The sequence below is a fragment of the Sciurus carolinensis genome, chromosome 3 (genome assembly GCF_902686445.1).
Source record: "Sciurus carolinensis chromosome 3, mSciCar1.2, whole genome shotgun sequence".
Taxonomy (NCBI): domain Eukaryota; kingdom Metazoa; phylum Chordata; class Mammalia; order Rodentia; family Sciuridae; genus Sciurus; species Sciurus carolinensis.
The window spans coordinates 43,910,070-43,936,281 of NC_062215.1; the positions used below are offsets into that span (position 1 = coordinate 43,910,070).

Consider the following 26,212-nt stretch of genomic DNA (forward strand, 5'->3'; position numbering starts at 1 on the left):
TACAGGTGTGCACCACTGTGCCTGACCAGCCTGAGAAATTTAGGGTAACAGTGTCTCAATGAAAAAATTAAAAGGGCTGGGCCGAGTGTGGTGGTACACACCTGTAATCTCATGAACTTGGGGGGCTGAGACAGGAGGATCGCAAGTTCCAGGCCAGCTTGAGCAATTTAGTGAGATTCAGTGTCGAAACATAAAAAGGATGGTAAAATGTCCCTGGTTTCAAACCCCAGTACCACAAAATAAAAACAATCAAATAAAATAAAGTCGCTCTTAGAGTTACACATAAAGTTTTTAGCAGTGTCTTGCACATAGTGAGTGTTTGATAAGTATTTATTATTGTTAAAGGTGAAGTCAGTAAATTGACAAAAGTAGCTTTTTAAAAATTTTTTGCGGTGCTGAGGATCAAACATAGATCATGGGACATGCTAGGCAAGTGCTGTACCACTGATCCACATCCTCAGCTTTAAATAAATATTAACAACAACAATGAGTTACGATTGAGGAAGCAGAACACACATGCCAGTTCCCCCTGCCAGCAGGGAGGAGAGTTCTCTGGAAGAGGGTCCTGAGGAGTTCCTGATGAGAGGGCGGACACTGGATTCAGTGGAGTTTTGACATACATGACAGGAAAGAATTTCAGCATGTGTCAGTAGAAGCACTGATTTATTTAGGAAAACAAAGACTACACATTTGAGGGAGAATGCATGCCATCTCAAGAGTGAGAGAAGCATTTTTGGTTTCCCAGCTCTTCTTTTAAAGAAAACTTGATGCAAGGTGAATGAGGGAAGGTAGATAAAGATGACAACAATCTGGTCATTACCAGGATCCTTAGGTTGACATGTTCTTCATTATCTGATTGGTAGATAATGTTGGAAAGTTCCCTAAATTATAGATCTCATAAAATGTTGTATCTCTTAGCTAATTAACAGTGCACAAGGTAATTGTCATAAGTGGGTCTATTGATATTAAGGTTAAGATTTAAGGAGTTCCCAGAAATTTGGGAGTAACAGGCTAGGGAGAGAAACTGGCTTAGGAAGTGACAGGCCTGGAAAGTATGCGGAACTTTAAATTCAATTATGCTGAGTGTGCTGGTGCATATCTATAATCCCAGCAACTGGGAAGCTGAGGCAGGGAGAATTAGTAAATTCAAGGACAGCCTGAGAATTTTATTTTATTTGATACTGGGAGTTGTAAATAAGTAAATAAAAATACATTTCCTTGTCCTTCCTTTATGTCTCTTTTCTACCTAGTTTTGTTTCTTTTGCCCTACATCACCTCTAGAGGCAAGGCAAATGTGGGAGTACATATCTGAGATCCCAAACCCAGTCCAGGATCTAGGAAAGGTTACCCAGAAAAAAGGCATTGTTTAAGTTGAGAGATAACATGGTGGGGATGTAACTCAGTGGTAAAGATCTTGCCTAATATGAATAAAGCCCTGAGTTTGATCCCCAGTACCACAAAAAATTAAATAAATAAATGGGGAGACAATGGATAAGTAGGAGTTGGCTAGAGCTAGGGGCAATCAATGTGTGTATGGTGTATGTTCGTGTGTGTGTGTGTGTGTGTGTGTGTGTGGTGTGTAGTGTTCCTGGCGGGTGGAACAGCTTGTGTGACAGAAGAGGTATGGCATACTGGGGAGAATGGCACGTATGTTCAGAATGTCTAGAGCTGTGCTGGCCAATAGAGTCTTATTACACTGATGGAAAAAGTTCTACAATTGTGCTGTTCAATACAGTAGCTTCTAGCCACGTGTGACTGTTGTGTACTTGAAATGTGGTTAATGGGACAGTAGAACTGAATGTTTGTTCTATTTACTGAACTTTGTTTTGTTATAACTGATTCAAATTTGAATAACCACTGTGGTTAGTGACTACCAGATTGGGTGATGAAGGTATAAGAGTGTAATGTGCAAGACAGGATTGCAAATTCCTTGGGGTTGTTATAAGGAGTTTGTACTTTATTCCAAGTGACAGGGGATGGGTTTAAGCTGAGGAGAGGAGTGATCTGGTTTTTATTTATTTATTTATTTATTTATTCATTTTTTGTGGTGCTGGGAATCAAACCCAGGGCCTTATGCTTGCAAGGCAAGCACTCTACCGACTGAGCTATCCCTCCAGCCCTGGTTTTTATTTATTATTTTATTTATTTATTTATTTTTTATTTATTTATTATTTTTTTTGTGGTGCTGGGGATTGAACCCAGGGCCTTGTGCTTGCAAGGCAAGCACTCTCCCATCTGAGCTATATCCCCAGCCCTGGTTTTTATTTTTTAATTTAATTTGTTTTTTGTTTTGAATGCTGGGGATTGATCTCAGGGCGTCATGAATGCTAAGCAAGCACTACATATCTGAGTTAAACTCTCATTCCTTGGTTTTTATTTTTAGTTTAAACAATATTTTTTATTTTGTGGTGCTGAGGATTGAACCCAGGGATGCTCTACCACGAAGTAACATCCCCTAACCTTTTTAATCTTTCTTTTTTTGAGACGGGGTCTCACTAAGTAGCCCAGGTTGGCCTCACACTTGATCCTCCTACCTGAGTCTCTGAGTTGATTGCGCTTTTTTTTTTTTTTTTTTTTTTTCTTTCTGTACTGGGGATTGAACCCAGGGTCTTGTGCTTGCAAGTCAAGCACTCTACCAGTCCGATTGCGCTTATTTTTAACGGATCACCTCAATCACTGGAATAATAATGGATGAGAATGGGGGTAGGTCTAGAGTGAAGTAGTGAGACCAGTTTGGCGGGGGCTGTAGTCTCACAGGAGAGAGAAGATGGTGATTTAGATTAGATAGAAAGACACATTTTTGAGATAAAGCTGGGGCAGGGAGTTGAGAGTGAGGGAGAGGAAGGAGTCCAAAGGCTCTTCAGCTGGTGACTGTGTTTTTGAGCCCCAGGATTGAACCCAGAGCAGAGCAGGGCAAGGAATGTGGCTCCTACAGGTTAGTCTCCCTGTCTCCACCTGCTGGCTGGTTCTGGAAGTGCCTTTAAGAGGGAGAAACTCAGGAAGAATTATGGGGTCCTGAGGTTGGGGGAAAGTCCCTGGAAGGTGGGAAGTGCCTCTATACTGCTAGCAGGATAAGTGGGGCCTCATTCCCAGAGACATCTATTGGGCTGGGCCTCTCCTCTCCCTGGAGCCGTTCACATCAGTTTTCTCTCCCCTGCTGATGGATCAACCAAGACTCAGTTATGAGCCACATGGCTACAGTAAGGTACCTGGAGGTGGGAAAAGGCAGAAGGTAGATGTCAGTGTAGTGGGGCAAGAATCCCTTTCTCCAGATCAGCTTCCACCAAAGACAAGGCCGGAGCATCCAAGGCCTGCCTCGGATTCTCCCCCCTCCCACCTGGGGCTTCAGAACAAGACAGTGGCGGCGGGGGAGGGGACGGGCCGTGGGGGCGGGGCGTGTGTCCCTAGAGTAGGGTGTGGCCAGTGGTCCAGATGGTCAGTCTTTGCTGGCCAGCGGGTCCTGATAGGAGAGAGCTAAATCCCCACTCCCTACTGTGCTGGCTTGGATAGCCGGGCGGGCTGAGGGTGATCGTAACGCCCTAGCTGGAGCTCAGAGCTCGGAGCTGAGTGGGGTGGTTCCTGCCGCTCCTCCGCTGTCAGCCCCGGCCTCCCCTCCCATCTTCACTTCCTCTTGCAGCCCCCACCGCCCAAGAGACTCAGGGCTCCCAGCCGTCCGCAGCCAGCCGCCGCCACGCCCTGGCTTCAGCTTGCGGGGTAAGTTGGTGGGCAATTCCGGGGAGGTAGGAGGGAGCCGGGCCCCAAGCCTGACAATGAGGTGGGGAATCCTGAGTGAGGACAGTTTGAAGCCAGAGTTTATGTGGGGCTGCCTCTCTGTGGACCTCCAGACCTCTTCCTCTGCTTCCAGTGTGTATGGGGTCCAGGAGGTGAAACGGGGCTGCACAGACAGCTCTTACTGCTTGGGCTTAGGAATGTGGATTGCAGGGTGGCTAGACTAGGAAGACAGAATGAGCCAGGATTTTGGGGGGGGGACATAAGCTAGGTTGCTTGGTTTGTGGCCAGGGTAAGATGCTGGTGTGGGCAGAAAGATGGAGGGTCATAACTGCAAGTGGAGGCTGCCAGACAGGCCCTGGCCTTCCCTGGTTACTCTGGGGAAAAGCCCCATTCAGGTCCTAGAAGACACTGGGAGCCCAAAACTGGGAGTGGGCCCATGCCCTGTAAGCAACCAGCCCTGTCCCCTTCCCTTTTGTGGCCTACTCTTCTCTGCTCCCTCTCCACTGCCTCCTACATACTTCCTTCACTGCTGTCTTCTGACCCAGCTCTGATTCTTTTCCATTCGTTCTATTTCTGCCCACTGGGGGCCAGGGGTTCCTGGACCCTGACTGGCACCCCAGCCCTCACCATGTGATAGAGGCTGTGGTTTCAGTTTTCCTGTGAGGGTGATATGGCGCTGTCAGCTGACCTCCCCAAGCCCAGCCCAGTTGGGAAGGCCCAGGGAGTTTATCAACTAAGAAAGAGCTTTCCACCCCACTCTGAAGCCCCTAGAGAGATGATATTCTGTGCCCTCAGACATGAGTCAAATTGAAAACATAGATGCACCCTGAAAGAATCTGAGAACTGAAGAGGAACGTCATGGTATAGAGTGAGAGAGTTTTAGACCTGGCTCTGCCAATGATGACCTGGAGAAAGGTACTTCCCCTTCTAAGTCTCAGTTTCCCTTGGCAACAAATTAGGGATTTGATGGACCTGTGGCTTTCCCCTTGGTTTCCCCAGAACTCTTCCCTTCTGTGCTGAGGAGTTGCATGTCCTGCTCCATCCCAGAAATTTCACTTTTATCTGTGGCGTATATTGTCCACTGGTAAGATATTGTGTAGAGAAAGGGTTGTGGCCTCTCAGATGTTAGGAAGTCTCAAAGGGAAGTTGGGAACAGCTATGGGTCTTTTTGTGGGACAGCATCAAAGAGGCAGCCATGTTGAGTCCCTGTTCTTCCCCTGTTCCAGCACTGGGGTCATCCTCACACCACAGGGCTCCCCTCTCCCCTCACTCTCTTCCCTTCTCCTTTCCCACTCACTTCCCCTCTTACAGGGCTGAACTCTTGCATGGTAGATCTACAAACTCTCAACTTCTAAACATCTCCTTCTGCAGGCTCCAACCAGACTAACCCAGAACCAGGGCTGCAAGGAAAAAGGGACCCCTGACATCTCCGTCTCCACAGAGGTTCCAGTTGGGCTGAGCAGCTTCTTCCCTTTAGGATGACCTCGCCCTCCAGCCCTCCAGCTTTCAGGCTAGAGACATCAGATGGAAACCAAGAAGATGGTGCTGAGGTTGACAAAGGAAAGCATGGGCCTCCCCCCATGGAGTCACCATTCCAGGGCGAGGACAGGAACTTCTCCCCTCAGATAAAAGTGAACCTCAACTACCGAAAACAAGCGTATGATAGGTGAGGCAACAGATGCGGATGGGACAAGGTGGGGGCCCACTCATCTTCTGCAGAGCACCCCAAGTCAGACTCAGTGGCCAGCCCAGCACCACTTCTGTACGGCCTGATTCTGATGGCTCCTGGGCCCCATAGGCCGACCTCCACTCTGTTCTCTGAGGTTTGCCATTCCCACCACCCTTCCTTCTCCTGTCCCCCCTACTTTTTAAATATTTTTAGCTGTAGATGGACACAATACCTTTATTTTATTTATTTCTTTATGTGATGCTGAGGTTCAAACCCAGTGCCTCACGAGTGCAAGGCAAGCAAGCGTTCTACCACTGAGCTACAACTCCAGCCCCGCCCACTTTTCTGGTACTAGGGATTGAACCCAGGGGTGTTCTACCACCAAGCTACGTTCCCAGACCTTTTTATTTTATTTTATTTTTAAAAGATTTTTAAAGATGTTGATAGACCTTTATTTTATTCATTTATTTATATGTGGTGCTGAGAATTGAATCCAGTGCCTCACGCATGCTAGGCAAGCGCTCTACCACTGAGCCACAACCTCAGCCCCAACTTTTTATTTTTTATTTTGAGACAGGGTCTGGCTAAGTTAAGGAGGAGGCTGGTCTCAAACTTGTGATCCTCCTGCCTCAGCTTCCCAAGTTCCTGGGATTATGGGCATGCACCTCCACACCTGGCCAACTTCCTGATTCTTGGTCTTCTGCTCTCTGAGATTATCTTTTTCTTCATAGGGACACATTCTTCCAGCTCCAAAGTACTTAACCTAGCCATTCAATCCCCCCTTTTTTTGTGCCCCAACCCCCAACCCTGACATGGAACTTGTGGGATATTTAGGATCTGCACTTCATCCTGGGACAGAGGCAAGGATATCTGGAAGTGTCCCAAGCACTCCTTGGTTCTGTCCCAAGGATGAAGCTGTCACAGGGGATGTGGACATTGGGGATTGAGGATGATGTGTTTCTGTGCTTTGATTTGCCTGTGATCTCTCTACAATTTAGACTGTAAGTTCAGGGGTCCTGCTTCCAGTTCTGCCATAACCCTTAGTGTGAGTTTTACCCCATGAGACTGGAAAATCCACATGGGCCAGGCAAGACTGCCAGGAAAACCCCCTCTTCCCTCTTTATGCCTAAGGTGTGACCAATAGCCTTGCCCTCCCAGGCTAGAGCCCCTGTGCTGTTTGTGCTGGAGGATCATGATCAAATTCAGCACCAGCACAGGAGAGGATAACTGGGAGACTCCTAGAAGTAGTGTCGCTGGCCTGATAGAGACAGAGTGGGCCCCACAATGCCCTTTGGAGCCTCAATCTATGCCCTCTGAGCTTCTCTACCCTGCGATACCACTCTGGTGGCAGGAAATGCTTTGTCCGAAGGATCATTTTTGTGAACCAGACTGTCCACAGGACTCTCAAGTCAGCAGTGGAGTCATTATGGCCATGTTGTGGCTATGTGATCTGCTATGTGGATGATAGACATTGGACCAGGATGAGGCAGACTGCAGCTTCCTGGTGTTGAGGACGCAGAGGCTGGCTCTAATAACATCATAACTATAAGGCTGAAAATGTGACAGATTCCAACAATCATCTTATTCATCAGAGAATCATGGACTCTTACTGGCTTGACTCATTCCAGGAGATGTTAAGGTGTGACTTGAGGGTTCCTAAAGCATCAAGTAGCCCCTTCTGCTTTGGTTATTACTTCATATCTTCTGGTTATGGTTTCAGGGGCTTCAGAGGTAACCTGGCCCTTGTAAATATGGACAAGGCCCAGGAGTAGGGTGTCCTATGCCCTTTCCCCTTCTCTGTCAATAGACTGCTAGATTCTGATGAAGTAAGAAGCTCCTTTGGGGCATGTAGGAGAGATTTCCCAGAAGTGTGAGTTCTTAGTCATAGTGTCTGATTCTCTTGCAGTGCTGGGTCCATATGTTACTCTGACCATTTCTGGAAGCCTCCTGTTGACTAGCCTAAACTCTCTCTGGAGGCCCAGAATCAGGGAACTTTATTAGATAACCCCTGTGAGAGTCCTGGCTCTGCACTGTATGACTTCAGGCAAGTTACTTTACTTCCTTGATTGTCTAATGGAGAAAAGAGTGATTCCTTGTCCTTCTAGAAACTTCCCCATTTTTCTTTCTTTCTTTTTTTTAACTTATAGGGCTGGAATGAGAATTAAAGGTACATAATACTTTAAAATTAGTCAATAGGTAGTTTCTGAGAGGAGGAGGGAGCTTTTCTCCATTCCTTCTTCATTTTTATTTTGTGGTGCTGGGGATGGAATCTGGGGCCTTATGCATGCTAGACAAGCACTCTGTCACTCAGCCACATCCCCAGACCCTTCTCCATTTCTTCATCAAGGTCACTAGTGCATAAAGTCACCATCAGTCTTTAGGTACCTCCTGAGACCCTGTCCAGAACTGTACAAAAGTTCTAGGATCACCATAAGGTGTGTGTGCTAAAAGATTCTATAGGATAATGTCTGAAACATCAGTGTACTTGGCAGATGATACACATTTCGTGCTGAAAATTATCAGTGATGAATAGAGTCATGGGGGTGCAGTGGATTAATGCCTGAATAGCAATCCCCTTCCTGGGACCCTGAGCAGTTGGGTTCACCTTGGTCTGCCTTCTAGGCCATCAGAAGGGCTCCTATTCAACCTGGGGTGAGCAATGTTTACAGGACTCCCTGGATTGGGAGTATTTCTGGTGGAGGGAAAATGGCCCTTCTTCAGAAAGTATTGTAAATTGCATTCCCCACAGCCAGCCAGACCCAAACCGCTTTGACCGTGATCGACTCTTCCGCGTGGTCTCCCGAGGTTTCCCTGAGGACCTGGCTGGGCTACCAGAGTACCTGAACCGGACCAGCAAGTACCTCACTGACTCAGAGTATACAGGTAGACCCTGCCCTGTGGCAACCTTTCAGCTCTGGTGTCCTGTGGGCTGAGAGCTGGACTGAATGAGTGGGCCTGGACCATGATCAGGATCAGAGAGGGGAGTGTTCTCTATGGCTCTGCTAGAATGGCTGCAGAGGGCCCTGCAACTAGAACTGACTGAAGATAGGCCCCTAGGCAGTCCTGGTCATACCTCCTGCTTTCACCCATTCCACTAGGCTCCTAACCTGTCTTTGCCACTTAAGTCCATTTCAGTGGCTAAGTGAATACGCAAAGCTCTATCTCTCCCTCTTTTTAAAAGAACAGTATTATTGGGATATATATTACACATACCATACACTTCCCCTGCTGCAGAGCATCTTTTCTCAATGTCTGAATATCTTTATTGTTTGAACTGATTAGAAAAATGACACATGTGTACCCTAGAAGATGTGGACAGTAAGGAAATTTATGAAGTCAAGGGTAAAAATAGCTTGTCATCCTGGGCCACCATTAATGGTTTAGGGTATATGTTTTCAGACTTTCTTAGAACATTAGGTATATGTTCACATAAATGGGGCATCGTCACATTCATATATGCTAATTTGTAATGTGTTCCCGACATACTTAATGCATCTTATATGTCTTGCAGCACTTCCCATTTCAGTAAATTGCTCAGTCTGATGACTACAGAATGAGTTTTCCATTGTGTAGATTAATCATAATTTAGTTAACTAATTTCTTTTGATGGCAATTTAGGTCATTTATAGTTTTTGCCTCAACTTCCAGTGAGCCAAGCCCTCTGATGCTAATCACTTTATTTATATTATTCCTTTGGATCCTTACAGTAACCCCCAATATTCCCATTTTTCAAAGAGGAAAACAGGTTGAGGCCAAGCGACTTGCTGGTGGATACAGAGCCATTAAATGGGGAGATCACTTACAAATTTTGCTCTGAATGTTCTCATATATATACTATGTTGCATTTGTGATGAGTTATGTCTTAGAAACTTGTAATCATATCTGTTGATTTTAATACCTGTTGCCTAAAGGTTTTTTTGCTTGTTTGTTTGGTTTGACCAAGGATTGAACCCAGGGGTGCTTAATCACTGAGTTACATCCCTAGCCCTTTTTATAGTAGTTTTTAAATATTTTTTTTAGTTGTAGGTGGACACAATACATTTATTTTATTTTTATGTGGTGCTGAGGGGGCCTCATGTGTGTTAGGCGAGCATACTATCACACAGCCACAACCCCTATAATACTTTTTTGAGACAGGGTCTTACTAAGTTGCTCAGGGCCTCGGTAAGTTGCTGAGGCTGGCTTTGAACTTGTGATCATCCTGCCTCAGTCTCCAGCGCTGCTGGGATTACGGGCGTGTGCCACTGCGCCTGGCTTGCCTGGAGTCTTAAAACCCTGCTACATGGTTATGCTCCCACCAGTAGTATATAGAAATAATCTTTTTTTATCCTCCCATGGGGTACTTTGGAGCCTGGGCTTGCTGTACTATTGGCAGGCAGCCCAGCTGCTCCAGTTCTGAGCACTGTGGGCCCCTTCCCCTCCCTTTTTCCCACAGAGGGCTCCACAGGGAAGACATGTCTGATGAAGGCTGTGCTGAACCTTCAGGAGGGGGTCAATGCTTGCATCTTGCCATTGCTGCAAATTGATAGAGACTCTGGAAATCCCCAGCCCCTGGTTAATGCCCAGTGCACGGATGAGTACTATCGAGGCCACAGTGCCCTGCATATTGCCATCGAGAAGAGGAGCCTGCAGTGTGTGAAGCTCCTGGTGGAGAATGGGGCAAACGTGCATGCCCGTGCCTGTGGCCACTTCTTCCAGAAGAGACAGGGAACTTGCTTCTATTTCGGTGAGTGAATCTTTCTTGGATACACCAAGGTATGGAGGAGGCAAGTCCTTGTTCAAGTTCACACAGTTAGTGTGTGGCAGAGCTGGCACTTAAACCCACATCTGCCTGACCCTTCAAACCACTAGGCTCTCTGCAAAAGCAATTTGTCTTAAGAGATATTATTTTATCCACATTTGACTGAGGAGGCTCAGCATGCACCCAAGCCCAGACAGGGAGGGTAGGGGAATGCTAGAACTGACCTGTGTCAAGACTTGACTGAGGGATCTGGGGATGTAGCTCAGTGGTAGAGTGCATGCTTAGTATTCAGTAAAGTTGTGGGTTTGATCCCAAGCACTTCCAAAAGGAATAAAAAAAAAAAAAAAAAAAGATTTCATCAATCTGAATTAAGTGACAATATTCTGGGTTCTTGAAAAGAATAGTGTAAGAGGCAGGAGAGATAGGTCACCTTAGTTGGGTGACCCGTTTTATACCCTTATGTGGTAATGAAGCCTGACCTGATCCAAGGAGGCCTCGCATTTTGTCTGAGGAGCAGGAGGAATGGAAGCTGAGAGGCCTGAGGCCCAAGCTGCCCCCTCTGCCCACAGGTGAGCTGCCCCTGTCTCTGGCTGCGTGCACTAAGCAATGGGATGTGGTAACCTACCTCCTGGAGAACTCACACCAGCCTGCTAGCCTGCAGGCAACCGACTCCCTAGGCAACACAGTCCTACATGCCCTGGTGATGATTGCAGACAACTCTGAAGAGAACAGTGCACTGGTGATCCGCATGTATGATGGGCTTCTCCAAGCAGGCGCCCGCCTCTGCCCCACTGTGCAGCTTGAGGACATTTGCAACTTAGAGGGTCTCACACCCCTGAAGTTGGCCGCCAAGGAGGGTAAAATTGAGGTAAGCTGCTGTCCCCTTCCCTGTCCCTCTATTTCCTGGTAGCAGCAGGACTCAGTCAGAAACTTCTGTGGAGAGAGCCTGAGTGGTGGACCAGAGCATTGGTTTTTCTACTTTTCAATAAAATATTCCTATTAATAAGAACAATTTTCAGTATGAACCGTCACTGGGACAAAATGCCTAAGAAAATCTCCTTAAATGGTGGAAATATTTATTTTGGTTCACAGTTTCAGAAGTTTCAGTCTATGGTTGCTTGGCCCTGTTACTTTGGGAAAGGTAAAACATCATGATAGAAAGCAAATGGTGGAGGGGCTGGGGTTGTGGCTCCGTGGTAGAGCATTTGCCTAGCACATCTGAGGTACTGGGTTCAATCCCCAGCAACACATAAAAGAAAAATAAACAAAATAAAGGTATTGTGTCCATCTACAACTAAAAGTTTAAAAAATAAAAATATTAAAAAAGAAAGCATATGATATAGCAAAGTTGCTCATCTCATGGTGATTTGGGAAGCAAAGCTAGAGGAGGGACCAGGGACCCAGAATCCACTTCAAGGGTCTCCAGTGACCTTCTTCCTCACAGTAGGCCCACCTTCCAAAATTTCCACCCTCCAAATAGCACCACCAGTTGGTGACAAAATCTTTACTACATGAGACTGGGGGACATTTAGATCCAAATCATAACAACCTTTAATGTATGTTTTTAATTATACCTTATACATAGAGCAGTCAGTCAATAAATTGCATTTACAACATAGGGGAATATTTTTAGTTGTTTGGGTTTCTCTCTTTTTCTTTTCTTCTGAAGTACTGGGGTCTTGCACATGCTAGGCAAGTACTCTACACTGATCTACACCTCCAACCCTGGGTTTCTTTTCTTTCTTTTTTTTTGGTACCAGGGATTGAACCCAGGGGTGCTTAACCGCTGAACAGTATCCCCAAACCCCCAACTTGAAAATAAAAATTTGAGACAGGGTCTTGCTAAATTGCTCAGGATCTCACTAAGTTACTGGGAGGTTTTGAACCTGCGATTCTCCTGCTTTAGCCTTCCAGGCCTCTGGGATTATAGGCATGAGCTACTGGGCCCAGCTCCCAACCCTGGATTTCCTATTAGGAGACAGTCTTTTCATATCCTTTGCCTCTTTTGCTATTAGATTTACTATTATGTTTTCTTCATATTGATTGGTAACTGTTCTTTATAATGGATTTAGTATTTTGTCTGTTATAGTGCTTGCAATCTTTCCTCCCAGATATTTTTTTTTAAGAAAAATTTATGGTGTGTTTTTTTGCCATCCAGAACATTAAGAGTTTTATGTATATATATAGTTGGGCATGGTGCACATGCTTGTAGATCCAGCTACCTGGGAAGTTAGATGGGAGGCTCACTTGAGTCCATGAGTTAAATATCACCCATCTTGGGTAACGTAGTGAGACCCAGTTTCAAAAAATAAAACAAGAATTGGGATATAGCTCAGTGGTGGAGTACTTTTCTAGTGTGCACAGGTGCACAAGGCCTTGGGGTTCAATCTCTGATACCACAAAAATAAATTATATCTGTAAGTATAATTAAGGTTTTTTAAGTTTTACTATTGCTTAATTCCTTCTCCAGATTTTGTATAATACAATTATTATATCATTAAATTATGTATAATGTATATAATTATATGTGATTGTTACGGGAAATTGTTATATAATTTTATATTGTTATAAATAACATAGTTGTATGTGTATAAATTATATATATAATAGCATATCCATATTTGCATTTTCTTCTAGACATTTGCAGTTCCATTTTTTTTTTTTTGGTACTGGAGATTTAACTCAGGGGCAATTTACCACTGAGCTATATCCCTTTTTTATTTTTCATTTTGAGTCTGAGTCTTACTAAGTTGCACAGAGCCTTGCTAAATTGCTGAGGCTGGCCTTGATTATGATCCTCCTGTTTCAGCCTCCCCAGCCTCTGGAATTGTAGGCATGCACCACTGTATCCAGCTGCAGCTTGATTTTTAATGCCCAAAATTTGATTTATCTAGTTTTTTTTTGATAGAAGTAGTAAGCATGATCCACCTGAACCTCTCCTTTCTTTTTTCTTTTTCCTTTTCTTTTTTCCTTTTTAGCTTATTAGTATCTGAACTTTATGGTCACAGCTCTGGCTTCATGGGCATGCAACCTATGCAGTGACACAGCGTCAACACTTAGAAAGACAGGATTTTTTAAAGGTTAAGATAAATATATCTTGGTGTGGTTGTGCAGTCCTGTAATCCCAGTGATTCAGGAGACTCAAAAGTTCAAAGCCAGCCTCAATAATTTAGCAAGACCCTGTCTCAAAATAAAAAATAAAAAAGGGTTTATATATGGTTCAGTGGTTAAGAGGCACCCCCCTCAAAAAAGATAAAAATAAACAAAAGTAGACTTTTTTTTTTTTGGTACTGGTGGTTGAACCCAGGTTTGCTCTATCACCAACTACTTCTCCAGTCCTTTTTTATTTTTATTTTTTTTATTTTGAGACAGGGTCTTACTAAGTTGCCCACGCTGGCCTCAAATGTGGGATCCTCCTGTGCCTTAGTCTCCTGACTAGCTGGGATTACCGTAAATTGAAGTTTTAACACTTTTTTCCTGCCCTCCACATTTCCTTGAGCGCCTGCTGGGGTGTGTGCAACTAACTTTGTTGTCTAGAGGCATGGCCCTCCAATCTGTAGCCTCTTTCCCCCATTCCTCATTTGTGAAATCAAAATTGTTTCTTAACAGTTCATGTTAGGCACCCCTTTCTATTCTGTTGAAAGTTGTGTACTCTGACCACAGAAGTGCATACACCTGTATATGTAATATACATATACATGTATATGTACATCATTAGTCTCTGATTTCAAGGGGTCTTGAGCCCCCAGATTGGGGGTTCTCTGCCATCTGAGGAATCCAGGAAAGAGGGACAGGAGGGAGGAAGGAAGAGCCAGGTTGACTGGCTGGCAGGCCTGCATATATGTGGAAGAGTGGGCATGGGAGTTGTCCTGTGGCTGAGCAGGCATAATGTGTGGAAGAGCTAAGACACACAAGGACACATGTCTGGAGGGCCAGAGGGCTGGGGTAGAGGCAGGTGGGAAGGAGCCATTTGGGGATTCCAGGGGGTGTGGGAGCCTGCTCTGCACCTCTGCTGATGGTGAACATCTCTGCAGAGTGCTGATTGTGGGTCCAAGCAGGAAGCTCATGTGGCTGTTCTGCAGATTTTCAGGCACATCCTGCAGCGGGAGTTCTCAGGACTGTGCCAGCCCCTTTCCCGAAAGTTCACTGAGTGGTGCTATGGTCCTGTTCGGGTGTCACTGTATGACCTGGCCTCTGTGGACAGCTGGGAGGAGAACTCAGTGCTGGAGATCATTGCCTTTCACTGCAGAAGCCCGGTGAGCCCATGGGGGTGTGGGTGTGCCTGAAGGGCCTGGTCCAAGTCAGGGCTGCCTGATGGACCACGCTTGCCCTATTCTTGTGCAAGTGGGGTTGTAGCTGCACACCCTGACTCTTGCCGTCAGGCCTGCACTTATTCCATGCTTTTAGTCCTACCCAACATGGGGATCAGGACAAGGTCCTCTGGCAACTATTGAAGTCTCTCTTGTTGACCAGCACTTGCTCTGGATTGGAGATCAGGCGGGTTGGGGTGGAGGCAGGTGGGGAATGAATATTTGGGACTCCCAGGTGATGTGGGAGCCCCATTCTGACCCCACATCCATTTCCTTTGGCCCTTACATGGAGCCTGACATGAAGTGGGCACCCTATCTATACCTGCTATCTGTCTATCCCATCTCTACCTATGCCCATAGCTCTGTTTTTTCCCACCCCAGCACCGACACCGCATGGTGGTTTTGGAGCCACTGAACAAACTGCTACAGGCAAAATGGGATTTGCTCATCCCCCGGTTCTTTTTCAACTTCCTGTGTTACCTGGTCTACATGTTGGTCTTCACTGCTGTGGCTTACCACCAGCCTGCTCTGGAGAAGGCAAGGGCGTGGAGGGGGATGTTCTGAGGAAGGCCTGCTTGAAACAACACTGGAGGAAGATGGGGCAGGGACCACTGTCCACATCCTATAAAGGATAACACTGAGGCTTAGGCAGTTTGAGGGATATACCCAAGCTCTATGGAGGTCAGTCTCTTAATAACTAACAACAATAATAGTAGTGAATACTTATCCAGTGCTCACCATATGTGAGACTGTATTCTAAGTGACTGACATGTTTAACTAATGAATGCTCACAACAACTCTCAGGGATGGCAGATTATTAACATTCTCATTTGGGGAAAGGGAGGCACAGAGAGGTTCAGTAATTTCCCCAAGTTCACACAGAGTGTAAGTGGTGGAGACAGGATCTGAAACCACACAGTCTGGTTCCAAACCCCACATTCATAACCACTATATAATGTGCCTCCCAAGTGACTAGAATCCAGGGGTCCTTGGTTGGAGCCCATGTTCCCTCTGCTGCTCTGAGTGACCTCTTCATAGCGCAGGCTCAGAATGGTCGGTCAGCTGCTAGGGAGAGAATCCAGGTCCTAGGTGCTATCAGTGTGTGTGTCTTCAGCAGGCCTTCCTCCCACTGAAAGCAACAGCCGGAAACTCCATGCTGCTGCTGGGCCACATCTTGATCCTGCTTGGGGGAATCTACCTCCTCTTGGGCCAGGTGAGGACTCCTGCCCATCTCCCTACCCTATGTGACTATCATATCCAGTCCTATTCAGAACAACCACGCTTACCTCAGTTGAGGGCTGCAGGTTCTGGTTTTGTCTTCTGGGGCCCTGGTGCTTTTCCTGTTATGCTTTTTGGGCTAAGGGAAGAATAGCAGATAGCTCCTATGGTTTCTTGGCAGTGAAGGCTCTGCTTCCCTGGGAACCAAACTGAAAGCCCCTGCTCTAGGTCCCTCAGCTGGCTGAGGCATTCCACACTTGGGGAGCACAGAAGACTGATGGCAGGTGGGGCTCAGTTTAATCCCTGCAGTAGGATAGCTTTAGTCAGAAATGCTGCAAGCTTGCAGGAGTCAGGCTGAACCCAGACGCAGGACCCTCTCTGAGTTGGCAGAACATAGGCACCAAACCCAGGTTGGCTGGAGTACAGAGTGCTCCCCAGAAGGCTGGGGGTGGGAGAAGGAGCTCTCTTCCTCTCCACTTGGGCTCCTCATCTAGATTCATGAGCACCAGGAAGCCTCTAGAATTGTTTAGGTGTCTACAGGTGGCTACTCTTCTTTTTCTTCCTTTTTTTTTTTTTTTTTTTGTGTGTGTGTGTTACTGGGGATTGAACCCAGGGGTGCTTTATGACTGAGCTATATCCCTAACCCTTTTTATTTTTTGAGACAGGGTCACTCTAAGTTGCTGAGGCAGGCCTTGAACTTATGATTCTCCTACTTCAGCCTTCCTTCCAAGTAACTGGAAAGCATGCACCCACTGTGTTCAGATGGATATATATACATATATATATATATATATATATATATATATATATATATACTTTTTTTTTTTTTTTTTTTTTGTACTGGGGATTTAACCCAGGAGTGCTTAACTACTGAGCCACATCCCTCATCTATGACCCTTTATATTTTTCATTTTGAGACAGGGTCTTACTAAGTTGCTGAGGCTGTTCTCAAACTTATGATCCTCTTGCCTCATACTCCCAAGATGCTGGGATTACAGGTGTGTGCCACTGTGCCCGGCTACTTATATATTTTTTGAGATGGGGGTCTCATTATGTTACCCAAGCTGGCCTCAAACTCCTGGGCTCAAACAATGCTCCTGCCTCAGCTTCCCATATATATAGTTGCACAATACCATGCTCAGCTTGGCTACTCTTTTTAGTAAGAGAAGGATTCATGAATCCCCTCAAAGTCAAAGCTACTTCCTTAACCACCAAGTTGGTGCTAGTCAGGTTCCCACAACAGGGTGAGTGGCACAAGTGGGGAGCTGGGATCCAGGCTCTGAGGGGCAGCCAGATTGTGTTTGTGCCTGGAGAGTAAGTTTCACATCTCTCTGTTTTCCTCCATAGCTGTGGTACTTCTGGCGCCGCCGTCTGTTCATCTGGATCTCCTTTGTGGACAGTTACTTTGAAATTCTCTTGTATGTGGGGGTCTCGCTCTCCTCTGTCCCCCCACCTCCCTGGGTCTCTGAGGCCTGGGAGAGGCTGTTGTGGCAGAAGGTACCAGGCTGGCATTAGAGGACACAGGGGCCCAGGAAGTTCCTAACATGGCTGAACTTGGGAGTTCTGATTGCCATCCAGTGGAGACTCCTTTGTGCTCCCCTCCTTGTAGATGAAGATTGTGATTTTTACCTTTACTGAACCCTCTTTATTTATCCATGGATCCCCGATTCTTTCCTTGTAGTGTCTCACTTAATCCTCAAAGACACTCTATGGATAGGTGCCATTGTTATGCCCATCTTACAGGGGAAGGAACTGAAGCCCACAGAGGCTTAATAACTTGCCCAAGAGGGAGCTCATGTCCTGATTGGGTTTGGCCCCAAATGAATGGCAGCCTGTGGTGGGAGAGGCAGTGGTGGTTAGTGCTGGCCAGTGGGAGTTGGGGGAATATTACCAAATGGTCTAGAAGGTGACCCAGACCTTGCCCCCATATAGTCTGGTCCAGGCCCTGCTCACGGTGCTGTCCCAGGTGCTGTGTTTCATGGCCATCGAGTGGTACCTGCCCCTACTTGTGTCCTCACTGGTTCTGGGCTGGCTGAACCTGCTTTACTATACACGTGGCTTCCAGCACACAGGCATCTACAGCGTCATGATCCAGAAGGTGAGAGAAAGGTAACCCAGGTGCAGCCAGACTGGACAAAGCTGGACACCACAGCCAATGGGACTCCCATTGTCCCCAGCAGCCAGGAACCTTTTTCCACAGCTAACCTGGGAAGAAGAGGGGATGAGTGTGTCTGCCTGTGAGTTGTTCACTCAGACACTCTCTGAATGTCACCTTAAGTAAGGGCATGAATATCTGGACGTACCTGCTTCAGTCTACATACACACACATGCACACATGTGTGTTTGGAGGTATTTACACATGGGCACATGTATCCTTTTTAATGAAGGAACAGAGAATATGCACATACACTTTTCTGTGTGTCTGTGCCCTGGGACATGCGGGCATCTGCATGTCCATTCATTTATTCCCCAAATATTTAGGGAGTACTTGCTATAGGTCAGGCCCTGCTCTGCAGCATGTTGAAAATACATCAGTGAACAAAACAGGCAAGTTGTTGCTCTTCTGAAGCTGACATTCCAGTAGGGGAAATGAAAACACTACAAAAATGATCGCAACTGAGAATGTTGCAACTGCTAGATTGTGTGAAGGAAATATGTAGGATACGGTGACAGAAAATGGGGAATAGAGGATGCTTCAGAGAGTGATGGCTTCTCTCAAGAGGTAATGGTGAAATGGAGACCTGAAAGTGTGATTCAGTCGCCAGTGTTGAGGAGGAAGGATCCTTCATAGAGAAAAACAAAGGAGAAGGCAATGAGAGTGCTTGAGTCAGAGCCAGGAGTTGGGAGAGTGAGGCAGAGTAAAGGAAGAGTTAGCAGGGAGGTAGGAGCCAGGGGCTTTGTCTAGGGGCTTTGTTCATGGGAAGCGATTTGAAGCTCCCAGAGTGTTTTTTGTTTTGTTTTGTTTTCTTAGTGGATGGAATCTAGGGCCTTGCACATACTAGACAGGCACTCTACCATTGAACTACATTCCTATCCTTTTTCATTTTATATTGAGATAGGGTCTCATTAAGTTGCTGAGGGTCTTGCTAATTTGTCAAGACTGGCCTTGAATTTGTGATCTCCTCCTGCCTCAGCCTCCCAAGTAGCAGGATTACAGGCATACACTACTATGCCTGGTTCATTTTAATTCTTTTTCTTTCTTTCTTTTCTTTCTTTTTTTTTTTTTTTTGGTATGAAGGATTGAATCCAGGGGCACTTAACCACTGAGTCACATCCCCAGCCCTTTTTATTTTTATTTTGAGAAAAGATCTTGCTAAATTGTGTAGGCCCTGACTAAGTTGTCGAGACTAGCTTTGAACTTGCAGTTCTCCTGCGTAGCCTCCTGAGTAGCTGGAATTACAGGTGTGCCCCACTACACCCGACTCATTTTAACCATTTTTAAGTACACAGTTCTGTAGCATTTGGTACATTCACACTGTTGGGTAGTCATTACCACTACCCATCTCCAGGAACTCTCCCATCTTCCCAAACTGAAACTCAATGCCCATTAAACACTAATTCCCCATTCCCTCCTTCTCCTGGGTCCTGGCAAACATCCTAAGTGGAATCATTCAATTCTTTTTGGTACATGTATACTTCGAAGTAGAATTTCTGGGTCATATGATAATTATTTTATTTTATTTTTTATATTTTTAGTTGTAGATGGACATAATACCTTTATTTTATTTAATTTTATGTGGTGCTGAGGATTGAACCCAGTGCCTCACATGTGCTAGGCAAGTGATCTATCACTGAGCTATAGCCCCAGTCCCTCATATGATAATTCTATGTTTAATTTTTTGGTGCTGAAGGATTTCTAGAAGGAAAATTATTTGACCTGTGGCAGATTTTAAAAGACCCTTCTGCTCAGTGTGGCTTCACAGGGCCTGTATATGCATATGCATATGTGTGTGTGTGTCTCTGTGTGTGTGTGTGTGTGTGTGGTAGTGCGTTTTATACGTGGGAACCATGTTTGTGGGGTCTGGGTTCATATGCAGTAAATGGCCCACCGACCCAGCCCATCTCCTGGCTTGTGTGTTCCAGGTCATCCTGAGGGACCTACTCCGTTTCCTTCTGGTCTACTTAGTCTTCCTTTTCGGCTTTGCTGTAGGTAAAGGTCCTTTCTGGTCCCCACCTCTCCCCTGCCCTCCCTGCGCACATTCAGGCTGCTGGCTGTTCTCCTAGGCTGAGGATCCCTCTCTCACCCTCCCACAGCCCTGGTGAGCCTAAGCCGGGAGGCCCGGGGCCCTGGAGCCCCTGAAGGAAACAATGCCACCGAGGTAGCTCAGCCTGCGACAGAACAGGAGGATGAGGCAGCCCCATACAGGGGCATCTTGGATGCCTCATTGGAGCTCTTCAAGTTCACCATAGGCATGGGTGAGCTGGCTTTCCAGGAACAGCTGCGCTTCCGCGGGGTGGTGCTGCTGCTGCTGCTGGCCTACGTGCTGCTCACCTACGTCCTTCTACTCAACATGCTCATCGCTCTCATGAGTGAGACCGTCAACAGCGTTGCCACCGATAGCTGGAGCATTTGGAAGCTGCAGGTGCCACCACTGAGGCTCCCCCCACCCCTGCCAAGCTCTGCATCCTTGCTGAGGGGTTCCCAGGACCTGGCTGAGTTTGGTCCATCCCACTGGGGGCTGTCCAGGGCCCTGTACCTAATTGAGTGGGCCAAGCTCAGCAGGACCAACTTCTGGACTCCCTCATCCATTCCTTCCTTAGTAAGGTTGTTGTGAGGATCAGATAAATTCATAGACAAAGTGCTCAGGAATAGTGCCGAGTACCTAGTGAGTGGTCAATGTATTATTCATTATTATCATTAGCGTTATCATTATTATTATCTAATATTTCTTTTCTTTTTTTGATACTGAGAATTGAACCCAGGAGTGCTCTACCACTGAACTATATCCTTAGTCTTTTTTTTTTTTTTCCCCTTTGGTACCAGGGATTAAACCCAGGGGCACTTAACCACTGAGCCACATTCCCCAGCCCTTTTTATTTTATTTTATTTTTAAGTTTTGAAACAGTCTCACTAAGTTGCTTAGGGTGTAGCTAAATTGCAGAGACTGGCTTTGAACTTGCAATCCTCCTGCCTTAGCCTTCAGAGTTGCTGGGATTATAGGCGTGCTCCACCACACCCAGCTCAGTCCTTTTTTTAATTAAATTTTTTTCTTTTAAATTTTGAGGCAGAGTCTTATTTAGTTGTGGAAGGTATCCCTAAGTTCCTGAGGTTGACCTTGAATTTGTGACTCTCTTGCCTCAGCCCCACAAATTGGTGGATTATAGGTGTGTGCCACCATGCCCAGCATTATCTAGTATTTCTTGAGTGCCTGTTATTAGTAGGGCTAGGCACAGTTGTAGGTGGTACACACAGAGCAGAGAATAAGACAACACCTTGCCCTCATGGAGCCCCCATTCTGTGCTCCTCGTAGGTAAAGTGGGGCCAGTTTGGTGGTGGTGGGGTATTCAAGATATAAAATCCTGGGGCAGGTCCAGCAGGGGAAAACCGTGGGGCTGATATGTCACCCGCCTATAGTGGAAGCAATATATGAATCTGATCAGAGAAAGGATTGGAGGGTATTGAAGGGCTGGTGCAAACCCTTACCCAGGAGGCCACTTCTCTGTTGCCATGGGGCAAGTTCCTTCTTTCTTTAACCTGGTGTCCTCACCTGCAAAGCTCTGTGCCCCATGTGACTCATGGGTGTCAGTTGTAGGCACATGTGTGAGGTAGAGCAGAGGAAGTTCTATATCTAATGGCGTGAAACTCTGGAGTCTGAAATGACATAAGAACAAGTCATTTTCTAGCACTTATGTGTTGACTTCACAACCAGCATCCAAGGTGCATTATCTCTGGTCTACAAATCGAAAACAGATTCAGAGAAGTAATCAGGCATTGGAGCTGGATTTGAATCCATGTGCTTAATGGGCTTTGGGTTATACTGTAAATTGCTGTGGGGTATCTTCCTGTTCCCCTTGCCCTGTGTATCTTTCCCTCCAGACAGTATCCCAGGCCGCTCTTCTGATGCATTCATTATTTCTAGAAAGCCATCTCTGTCTTGGAGATGGAGAATGGCTACTGGTGGTGCAGGAGGAAGAAGCAACGGGCAGGTGTGCTGCTGACAGTTGGCACCAGGCCAGATGGTAGCCCTGATGAACGCTGGTGCTTCAGGTGAGTGAGGTGGACAGGGGAGGTGGAGGCCTTGTTAACCAGGAATCCTTAGGGCCCACTTGCAAGCCAGAAGACAGCTGCCAGTAGCCATGTCTGGTGGGAGAGACAAGCCCAAGGAATGCCAGGGGACTGCATCTGGTCAGGTGGGATCAGGGATGCTGGATCTCACAGTCCCCAGGTTGCCACTGCCTGTGGTTCTGCCTGTCTGGCCATCTAACTCTCCCAGTGGCTTATACTGAAGGTCCTTCCCTGTTGACTTCTAGCTGGGGTTACAAACACACAACCCTTCCCCAGCTGGGCTGCTCTGTGCCCCTCCCTCAATTCTTCCAATCTGATCTTGGAGATGTAATCCTTACCTTGGAGAACAAACCCTTTTACACTCAAGGAAGACTGGAGTGTCAGGAGAGGAAACCTAGAGACAAATGCATAATTGAATGGGGGGATAGGATGAAGGTTTTATGTCTGAGAAACAGCCACAAAAGGGCCCCAGAACCCGGAGCACAAAGACACACCTGATCTCAATTCCTTTTTGATTGCTTTGGGCAAACCAGGCTGCTGTGAATATCTGGAAAGGAGGGATGCCTGTTCCTCCGTGTGGTCACCTAGTCCTGGGGACTGAATCTGGTAGCTGCAAGGACAGGGCTCCTGGTGGGATGTGGGTGGCCCAGTGCCCTAAAGAGAAGGGTAGAGAAACCTCATCCTCCTCACCGTCCTGTATCCAAGAGAGTGTCTCCATAGTCCACCCACTTAGGGGGTTCAGTCCCTCTTTGGGGCAAAGTGGGCTGAACCACTGGCTTCCCAGAGCTTTAGAATTGCTCTGTTGCCTGCAGGGTAGAGGAAGTGAACTGGGCTGCATGGGAGCAGACACTGTCCACAGTGCGCGAGGAACCATCTGAGGGCGGTGCCCCTGGTGAGTAGATGTGGGACTGGAGCCCCTGCCCTAGGGCATGTGCATGTGTACATCTGCTGGGCCATACAGCCATAGAGAGTCTGGGCTGGGACCCTGAGACCTCCTCCATGGCTGCTCTACAGCTGCACCCCATGCCTGCTCCTCCCTTAGCATGGTGCATCTCCTTTCTTCTCTGCTTCCTTTCCTTGCTAGCCTGTTTTCAGGCAGTCTGGGGAAACCTCTGAGCTTTTAGTGTTTCCTCTAGCCCAGCCTTCTCCCTGCCTCACCTCCAACCTACTCATTCCCATTTTCTCTTCCTATTGGAGTTGTAATTTGCCCATTCAGTTGGTCATTAAAGCTCTGCTCCCTGTCATACTTGGGTTTAGCCTGAGTACTCAACAGGGGCACAAGTTAGGAAGAGCACAAATGGCATCTCCCTGAGCTCTTGGGGCACTTCCCAGTATGGCAGGCCAGCTTTGCTGAGCTTTTCCTACTACATCCTCTTTTACTTTTTACCTTCTGCAGGAGAAGCCACTCCCTTTGCCTTGCCTTATCTCTGTGGTGTTCATCCTCTGTGGTGTTCTAGTATAGGATGGTTCCCCCCAATCCCACCCAACTGACTTGACACCGAGATGGACTGCTTCCTCCCACCTCAGAGGCCTGTTCTGAGGATTAACTCTCTCTACAGCCTATACTTTCTTTCTGGAACTTTTGAGAGCTCTCACCTTATCTTCTGTTAACTCAATTTCTCTCCTTTCTTCTTTTCTTTTCTGAAAAATGTCACCTGCTTGTACCTGTGACCCAAACACCCCCATCCCAAACAGCCCCCTTGAGTCTCCCAAAAGCCTTGTTGTAGAGAGGCTCTTCTGGCTTCATTTTGACTCAAAACCTGCTGGTTTCCCAGCTCCTTGCCCTCACATGCCATTACACTCTCTTTGCTGCTCCCTTCCTTCATTTCAGTACCAAGACTCTGAGAGTCACTTTGCCCTTCATCTTGCCCCAAACACTCCACACCTCACCGTCTCCTGTCAATGCCAACTTGACATCCTCAGTAGGAATAGCCTTGGGGCTGCCTTATTAGGCCACTCTCCACATACAGGTGGGAGGTCTCAAAGGTCTCTACCCATTCTCCCCTACATTGACTCACTCATCTGTAGTCCTTGATCTTTCAGGCAGAAGCTCACCCCTGTGCCTCTGCCCCTCATTTATCCTGCTTCTGCACCACTGCATCGTGGCCCAGCCTACAACCTGACATTCAGACAAGTCTTTCTGCTTCAGGTTTACTGCCTGCCATTCCTACTAATGGAGACAAAACTTCACATGGCTCTTACTAAACAATACCTCCCATGGTCTGGAGGGCCACACTCTTCAATGTTGAGGCCAAGGCCAGGGTCCATGTGGCAGCACGGCAGCATTCCTTCTTCTTTGCTTCCCTTGGCTCTTGTCTCTGTTGGAAGTGTTTGTCTGCCCCTGTAGGTGTCTAAACTCATCATCATTCCTACAGAATGTGCTTCTTCTCTCCTCTGAGCTTCGTAAGCACCTAAACCATTTCTGTCCTGCTCTTTAGCATGTCTCACATGTTCTTGTTTTTGACACATGGCCTGTCACCTTTAAGCTTCTGGGGGGAGGACTCTGACTGGCAAATGACAGGAGTTCAGGAAATGCTTATGGAAGGAAGGAGGCAGGGAGAGGGACTTCAGGACTGTCCCTAGGGTGTGATGGGCTTTCATAGCTGAGGCCCCTTCCCATTCCCTGGCACCTGCCTCGTGGGGACAGACCCAGTGGACAAGCCACAGTGTTCCCTTTCTGTTTTATAGGTTCCATGAAGAACCCCATTCTGGCTTCCCAACCTGGAGAGGATTATGCATCAGAGGAAGACTATCTGCCTCTTCAGGTGCTTCAGTCCCACTGATGGTCCAGATGCAGCAGAAGGCCAGCAAGATAGAGTGAAGAATCTTTCCAGCCACACATGCTTGCTCTGGGGAGCTTTAATTTTGTTGGCAAATATAAACATATATTTTTTTCACAACCAACTCTTCTGGAAACATTATTAGAGCAAAGTTGCGGGGACCTTTGGTCTAGTAACATCTGCATGTCTCTATGTATATGCCTCTGGGTATGGGGCTAGGCTGATCCCAGTTTTACTTGGACACAGAAATCCTTAGCTACCCACTTCTGCCCTCAGTCCTGGGATTGTTCTCTTCTTTGGGGCAGGCTGCTGGCTGAGGTGCTATGCCTGCTGTCATGGCAGCCACACACATCCCCCTTCTTCCACCAGACACCCATTAAATTAACTTCTAAGATATCTGACAGTTTCCTTTGAGCTTTTTGGCTTAGTTCAGGCTTAGAATCATTGCTTTCTCACCCACATGATCTTCATGCTCAATTCCATTCCTTAGATCTTTCTAAGACCCAAGACAAACATGTCATCCCTGTGCTCTACAGGCCTGAGAGGTTCCCCAGTGTCTACAGAATGCTGTCACAGGCATCCTCAGCCTTCTATGACTTTGCCTAAGTATTTCCAGACACCTCTTCCCCATAATCCTGCTGCCTGCAGGAGAATGTGGTGAAGTCAGTATTTTCACCAAATTCCTCATGCAAGTTGATGGACCTCCTGTTTGATCCCTTGACTTGGTTGTTGCTAGAAGTCTCCCTCTCTTTCCCTCTCCATTTAAATCCTATACTTATTTCTGAGACTAGCTCAAAAGTTGCTGTCTCATGATTGCCTTATCAGTTTTTTCCAGTCAAAACGAATCGTTCTCCCTTGGTATAATTTACGTACAAAATAACAAAATGGGTATATAATATGGGGGATTTTTTTTTTTTTTTTTTTTTTTTTTTTTGGTGCTGGGGATCAAGTCCAGCGTCTCATGCATGCTATAGTGTTTTACTAGAGCCATATCCCGAGTCCGGGTGCTGAATATTTTTCAAGTAGGAGAACAACGAACACGTTCATATGCCGAGGGAGGGTTTCCCACTGCCCACGAGATGGGATCTGATGGAGTCTCTGAGGAATCATGAAGGGGAAGAAGGGAAGGATCTTCACCGCAGAGGGCAGGAGGGGATGGATCCAGATACCTCTACTTGCCCCCTAAAGGTCATTCTAAAAGAAGACTGATGAGGGCTGTCAGGGGTTTGAAACACTGTGGATATTTTGAAATTGTTGTGGAAAGAGCAGACTGGCCTGTTTATCAGATTGAAGAGCAGCTATTGTTTCTGAACGCAGGCGGTGTGCCCTGGCTCTTCAGTTTCAAGTGTTATTTCATGGGATCTTTAAAACTACATCATGGGGTGCTCGTGTCTTCACTTCCCACACGAACAATCGTAACCTCACAACGGACGAGTAATTTGCTCAGGATTACGTAGCTAACTGGGGGCGATGCAGGACTAAAGGCCCGGATTTACGACTGGAAATTCTCCACTTCAATCTCCGCGCAGACGCGGC

At 46.7% G+C, this 26,212-nt stretch overlaps 1 protein-coding gene across 4 annotated transcripts; it reads left to right on the forward strand.

Moving 5' to 3' along the window:
• Window positions 1–3,440: 3,440 nt before the first annotated feature.
• Window positions 3,441–25,076, forward strand: Trpv2 (transient receptor potential cation channel subfamily V member 2). 4 transcript variants are annotated; one of them, XM_047547280.1, is made up of 15 exons: window positions 3,441–3,714; window positions 5,104–5,398; window positions 8,151–8,284; window positions 9,837–10,127; window positions 10,712–11,010; window positions 14,225–14,398; window positions 14,834–14,989; window positions 15,567–15,665; window positions 17,018–17,088; window positions 17,603–17,768; window positions 19,754–19,820; window positions 19,925–20,253; window positions 21,751–21,878; window positions 22,709–22,788; window positions 24,585–25,076. In XM_047547280.1, exons 2-15 carry the CDS (start codon window positions 5,211–5,213, stop codon window positions 24,677–24,679), a joined length of 2,277 nt encoding a protein of 758 aa, XP_047403236.1. In that variant the 5' UTR covers window positions 3,441–3,714; window positions 5,104–5,210; the 3' UTR covers window positions 24,680–25,076. The 4 variants fall into 4 exon arrangements, with proteins under 4 accessions (XP_047403236.1, XP_047403237.1, XP_047403238.1 ...); XM_047547281.1 differs by having other exon boundaries at window positions 15,570–15,665; window positions 24,585–25,075; XM_047547282.1 differs by lacking the exons at window positions 17,018–17,088; window positions 17,603–17,768.
• Window positions 25,077–26,212: the final 1,136 nt, after the last annotated feature.

Excerpts from the sequence above, each read along its gene's own strand:
- Trpv2 (XM_047547280.1), top strand. The coding sequence starts at position 5,211 with ATGACCTCGCCCTCCAGCCCTCCAGCTTTCAGGCTAGAGACATCAGAT. Across the intron at positions 17,089-17,602 it reads AGTTACTTTGAAATTCTCTT|TCTGGTCCAGGCCCTGCTCA; the intron begins GTATGTGGGGGT and ends GCCCCCATATAG. Across the intron at positions 22,789-24,584 it reads ATCTGAGGGCGGTGCCCCTG|GTTCCATGAAGAACCCCATT; the intron begins GTGAGTAGATGT and ends TCTGTTTTATAG.